This window comes from Saprolegnia parasitica (assembly GCF_000151545.1).
Source record: "Saprolegnia parasitica CBS 223.65 unplaced genomic scaffold supercont2.338, whole genome shotgun sequence".
Classification (NCBI taxonomy): Eukaryota; Oomycota; class Saprolegniomycetes; order Saprolegniales; family Saprolegniaceae; genus Saprolegnia; species Saprolegnia parasitica.
The window spans coordinates 1-5919 of record NW_012156732.1 but is presented as its reverse complement, the minus strand read 5'-3'; the positions used below and the strand labels follow the sequence as shown (position 1 = coordinate 5919).

The window sequence follows — 5919 nt, the reverse complement described above, 5'->3', positions numbered from 1 at the left end:
GGTTGAAACACGCCCGACGGCTTGCACTCCCCTGTTGGGTGGTCCGAGTACAGGAGCCTGCGTACGACCTCGCGCGAGCTATCCCTCGGCGAGTGGGGTCCACCACGGGATGGATCTCTCCGTGCGCAGCTCACTCCCAACGACCAAGTGCTGGTACCAACGCGCACGCATTCAGGCGTAGCACTACGTATGCGAACTCTTTGTAAGGAAGACAACGCGGAACACGTTGATATATATATACATGTAAATCGCGCGTCCTCACCAAAGGCGAGCGGACGCATGACATTTGGTGCTTTGCTAGCGGACGACACCAAATGCCATGTGCTCTAACGCGTTTGAGAGTAAGGATTCCACAATAGTACATTATCATTACAGCCGCGGCGTTGGTAAAAGCACGTCGTCGTCGCTAAGGCTATGGCGCGCCGAGTCCCAGAGGAAAAACGACTGCGGTGGCGGGTCCGACGAGACACCCATCATACCGATCTTGAGGTCGTCCGAATTCTGCCGCCGCGCCGGCCGTTGCACGAGCACTTTGCCGCACACGGTGAGTTGGTAGCCGCGGTAAAACCTATCTTTCGAGTCCGTGCGCACAAAGAGCATCGAAAAGAGCCCGGCCAGCGAGCAGTACCAGACAAGACCCAGCCGGCTCGTCAAGTCGGGTAGCTTATTGAGCGGCGCCAGCCCCAGGAGCACGCGGTCGAGAACCCAGCTGGTCGAAAGGAGGCCATACATGGTGCCGACATGGTACACGCCGTACATGTCGGCCAGAAAGCACACGATGAGGGCCGCGCCGCCGCTCGCGCACAGCTGGACGGTGTAGAGGAGGCCTTCAATGTACGCAATCTTGGCGAGGTTGGCGCTGTGGAAATAGACCGTCGGCAGTGCCACGCACGGCACCACGAGCAAAAAAACGAGCACGAATTTGCGGACGACGGCGGGGTTGGCATACAAGAGGCGGATGCACGCGTCCGAGAGCATCGGGATGAGCATGCGGCTGCCGAGATCGACGAGGAGGCCGTAGAATCGGATGGACGCAGCCTTTGCGGGCGACACGCGGCACCACTCGACGAGGAGATCGTGGTCGACGCGCAGCGCAAGCATGTCGTTGTAGACGAGGCCGACGAGGGCGTTGGCTGCGAACGCAATGTAGAGACAGACAAAGTCGGTCGAGAGGATGCACTGGGGCAAGGTAAGTGCGCGCACTTGCTCGTGGTACTGTCGGTCGGTGCCTTCGATGCCGCCAACCACGCTGTAGTTGACGAGCGTCATACCGACGCGTAAAAACTCGTCGTGGACCATGTCGGCGTTCGGCGCCGTCTCGAGCGGAATGCAGTGCATGTCGTGGCCGCGGACGCTAAAGTCCGACGGCGGCGTCCGCAGCACCAGCGTCGCGATCGCGAGAAGCGGGAGCGCGACAGCCAACGAGAGGCCAAACGTCCAGCGAAGCGTGTTGTGGTAGTTGTTGAGGAGCGCGTGCAAGAGCGACCGCGCTAGCCCCGTGCCGAGGCCGTACCCAAAGATGCAGCAGCCCGTGACGGTGCCCCGGAGATCGGGGCACCACTTGAGCGCGGTCGCCACGGAAGATATCGTCATGGCCCCAAACGCGATCGCGAGGAGGTAACATCTATAGACACACTTCGCCATCATGTGCAAGACAAAACCAAGACATACCCGGCGTGCAGAAGCGCCCACGTTCGTGTCCAAACTGCCGTCTGCGCGAGGACGAGCCCGAGTGCGAGCAAGCCAATGCTGACCGTCATGCTGCGTCGGGGTCCCTGACGTTCAAGAAGTGGACCAAAGAGAGCTTGAGACGCGATGCTGCACGCGCCGGCAGCAAACAGCATCGTTGTCGCTTCGTTGCCATTGGCGTCAAAGCCAAAGTAGACGTTCATTGGGTTGGCCATGACAAAGATAGCGTAGATCGAGCCGCAAAAGAACTGAATGAGAAAGACCGCGATGAAGAGGTAGATTCGATGGAAGCGAAGGCACTGGAAGGCCGGGTACCGCGCAACGCGGCTCGAGAGCGGCCAGAAGAAAACAAATTTTTCCGCGTCGACCTCGTAAAAGGACTTTGTCCGCAGCGCGATCGTCCAGTAGTCGGCGCAACCCATGCTTTTGGATAATGACGGGTATAGACGAGGATCAAAGATACCAGATCCCCACCCAAGCCTGTATGGGGCAGACGTCTCTTCTGAGCCTGCGACGCCAGCCGGGTGCAACATCTGATTTATGTACCTCAGAAACTCGATACAATGTGCGGCCACGGCTACACAAGCCTCTTCCACATGGCTTGGGACTAGTTGGTCGCTCAAGTAGCTCGTTGGAGTCATCGCCGTTCCACTGAAGATAATAAAATATGGACTTCCTCATATCATACGATATGAATTGAAATCTTTGTAGAGACTTACGACATCGCAGATATGGGATTTCTTACGGCGCTCGCGAGGTGCTGCCGGTGCCAGCGTCGATACCGGACTCGTGTTTCGTCTTGAATCTCGAGTGCCACGGCTTCGAGCTGCGCAACCCCCGACACTTAATACATTGGCCTACACCGTAGCAGGCAGTAATCCCGACCCGATTGACGACGACGCCAACCCCGGACGGCCTAAAAAATGCGCGCAACGATGAAGTTCACCCCGTGGCCGGCTCGGATTCTTTTGCGTACGTTCGAAACAAGGGAATTGCTTCATTCGCTTTGATCGAAATGACGTGGAGACGTGATTGCAACGAAGGCGCGATGACGTGACGCACGTGAGGAACATGCACTGTGTTCGTCTCTTTTCTGGCACCAATCTGGTTCAAAATACATCGCGACTGTGCATGGCCGAGCCAAGCACCGTCCTTTGGCATTCTTCAAGTTTGCTGCGCCGTCAGGTTAGGAATAGGATATGCCGTGCATCGTTCTACTGTTTCCACTCGAATGTGTCATGTCAGCGATACATGTAGTGTGCCTGGGCAATTCTATCTTGCTGTCAACCCAATCTGCTGCTGTTGCTCGCAATTCTAGGGAGTATAGCGGTCGAAAAATGTGGTGACAGACATGTTCCAGTATGCTCGTCGGGTCGGCGCGACGTCACAACGAGTCGTTCTGCGTGACGACGAGCGGTCGTTCTCAACGACCGCTCTTCCATGGCGTTGAAGCTTACAAACGACATCGACCAAAGACATGCGCATAAAACGATTTCAATCGTACCACGGATTGCTGGGCAAAGCACGAATCTCGATATTTTTTAGTATCTTTTGTTTGCGTGCGTACGGTCGCACGAGCTGGCGGGCGCGTATTACGTCGTCGCGATGCACGCCGACGGGGGTCATCAGCTTCGACCAACCACTACATACGCACAACACGGAAAGGCCGACATCGCGTCTCGATTGTCTACTTATCCGGCGCATCACTAACAGCTCGCTGCTCGAAGCGTCCCTTCGACGCAAAGTTTCAAGGTGACCGAAGCGATCTCACCACCTTCTTTTCGGTACTCAAAAGATTTATCGGGCAATGGTGTTCCTGGTCGTCATGTGTGAACGCGGATTAGAGGCACCAGCTCGATGGCGTCCTTGCTCGGTGCAGCACATACGGGTAGCTCGTCGTCACGGCGGGTCCGGGGCCGATCACCTGTTGCATAGCAAGCGGTGCCTCGCGCAGAATATGAACGACAAATTCAGACTGCACGTCGCTTGGATGAATCACCATGTCGTTGTCGTCGTTTCGCATGTCGAGATCACAGAGCAAGCTCACGCGCAACTGCTCTTGGGGCTGACCGTCGCAGTAGCACGTCACAAAGCAGTCGGTCGCACGCGTACTGATGGTCGGCGTACGTCGAAGGCGCGGATGCTTGTCCATGACAGCATGCACCGTGCCGCCAATGGCCTTGTCGCGCGGCTGGCGACGTTGGAAAATGCTCAGAAGAATTCGGTTCTTGATATGGTTGTAGCGGAAGCTAGCGTAGTCGCGCGGCGCGTGGACGCTCTTGAAACACTGTGGTGCGACTCGACGTAGCACGGGTGTCACCAAGCCATAAAGAAGCGGAAGGCTCGCAATGCTTCCGACATATACGATGCAAGCCAGCGTTGCCTCGATGGCTTCGTTGAGGGCGACGCGGGGGATGCCAAACGTGAGCGTCCATTGGTAGAATCGCGTGAACGACGGAAGGTGCGCACTCGTCCATGTCAAAAGTGGACCATAAACCATGACTGCAAGCGAGAGCAGTGTCGGATCAATGGTTACAAAAAGATGCTCCTTGTGCCAGCGCTTGAGACCGTGCGAGGCAACGCAGAGGCCCCAAAAGGCAAACCAGATCTATCAACATCCATAAGTGGGAAACGTGAGGTCAGTGTACCGTTCGCGAGAGGTACCAAATGCTTCGCACGAGATGCTGGGTGCTGCCCGACTGCCCGACTTGCAAGATTGCAACCGATAGGTTGGTCACGCTGAGCCAAATATCGAAAAAATACAAGGTAGCCACCCACGGGTCCATGAGAACGATCGCAGTGGGATCGCCAAGCACGAGTTCATACGACCACGAGGCAGGATACGGCAGCATCTCGCGATGCCCTCGCACCCGTAAGCAGCGCTCGAGGTCAATGACGTGCTTGTAGTACTGCGTCCAGAGCCGATACCAGACAAAGAGTGTCACGAGGATCCGGTAGCCAAATTTGAGCCAAACCCACACTGCAAACCGAGATTCGTTGTATACAAAGTAGACAGTCATGGCCGACGCATCGACGCTGCCGCTGTTGATTGCATCGCCAGAGACGAGCCAGACGCACGAGTGGCCCAACGAGAAGGACAGAAACTGCGATTGAAAGCACGAGCCTTGGGTTGCCCAGTCAACGGCGCTGGCATTCGGTGCCGTCACCGCGTTGCAAAGCATATCAATGATACGATCCGAGTAAAAGATGAGACCTGGAAGCCCTGGTAGAAGAGAGCTCGAGCACGTGGAGACTAGCATCGGAGGCTGCCCCAGAGGCAGTAGCGCGCGGCCGACTTGAGCGTTCTTGGCATTATCGACATGGTACAAGTTGCCGTCGGGCAGTGTCGCGTTCGTATACAAGGCGCGCTTGAGCGCAAGTTCAGAATTCGAAAAGGCGCTGTAGTTGGCATACTCAGTGGGGGGTGACAACGTGCCTGCCCACGGAAAGTGCTCGGACACGTACGCCGTGAGCGGCTACAGAACGTTAGGATCCCATCGCAGCCCGACGGCAGAATACCATCGTAGACACCTTGAGCATGGAAGCGACGCTAAGGCACCATGCGACACGATTTCGGCGGACGCGGCGTCGTGCCGGGGTACTCGTGTCGGCCACCTTGGTCGGACGTCGCATGGCGATTCGGCTAATTTTAACGACTTAACGAGCCGAACACACAGGTGTAACTCCTTGTGACGCCATCAGTACACCGCTATCTAGACCAGAGGTGTACCGGCCGTTGTAGCCAGGCCACACCGACCGAGGTAGAAGCTGCAAGCACATTTTCATGGTGCGCTTCACGTCACCGTAGGTCGATACTCGGGATGGTTTCTCACCACTTTGCATCGAGCTTGTAAAAGCATCGTGTCAATCATTGAATGGTGGATGAGCTTCACATGGATCAGCAACCATAAACATCCATTTCAACCTGCTGTTATTCGCACCGACTCAAACTCAGAGGTCATATGAAGGGTTGCGAGAGCTGGAGCAGCCATCTTTAACGCTCAAAATCCCATCAATTGTTTAGAAAACGGTGTGCGCTGCTAGCTACCGCATGAGACAGAGCGAGAACGTTTTGGGTTGTTGTTGTTGTTGAAGTGGGTCGTCTATTACAATAGATAAAACTATGCTAAATAAAATTGTCGGACTTTCTTCGTTGTGTGTACTCGGTTGAGGGACTTGATTTAGGCAGGCGGAGGCAGGAGCGCGATCCGCGGGACGAGGTGACGTCGC

The 5919-nt window shown here is 56.0% G+C and overlaps 2 protein-coding genes across 2 annotated transcripts; both read right to left on the bottom strand.

Moving 5' to 3' along the window:
* Nucleotides 1-369: 369 nt before the first annotated feature.
* SPRG_16645 (hypothetical protein) lies at nt 370-2111 on the bottom strand (the record flags this gene model as incomplete). The annotated part of the gene is made up of 2 exons (XM_012355948.1): nt 370-1624; nt 1672-2111. The coding sequence occupies 2 exons, from the start codon at nt 2109-2111 to the stop codon at nt 370-372; spliced, it is 1695 nt and encodes a 564-aa protein (XP_012211338.1).
* A 1335-nt stretch (nt 2112-3446) lies between these two features.
* On the bottom strand, nt 3447-4885 carry SPRG_16644 (hypothetical protein). Its single transcript, XM_012355947.1, has 2 exons — nt 4464-4885; nt 3447-4297 (listed from the first exon to the last, which is right to left on the bottom strand). Exons 1-2 carry the CDS (start codon nt 4869-4871, stop codon nt 3530-3532), a joined length of 1176 nt encoding a protein of 391 aa, XP_012211337.1. The 5' UTR covers nt 4872-4885; the 3' UTR covers nt 3447-3529.
* Nucleotides 4886-5919: the final 1034 nt, after the last annotated feature.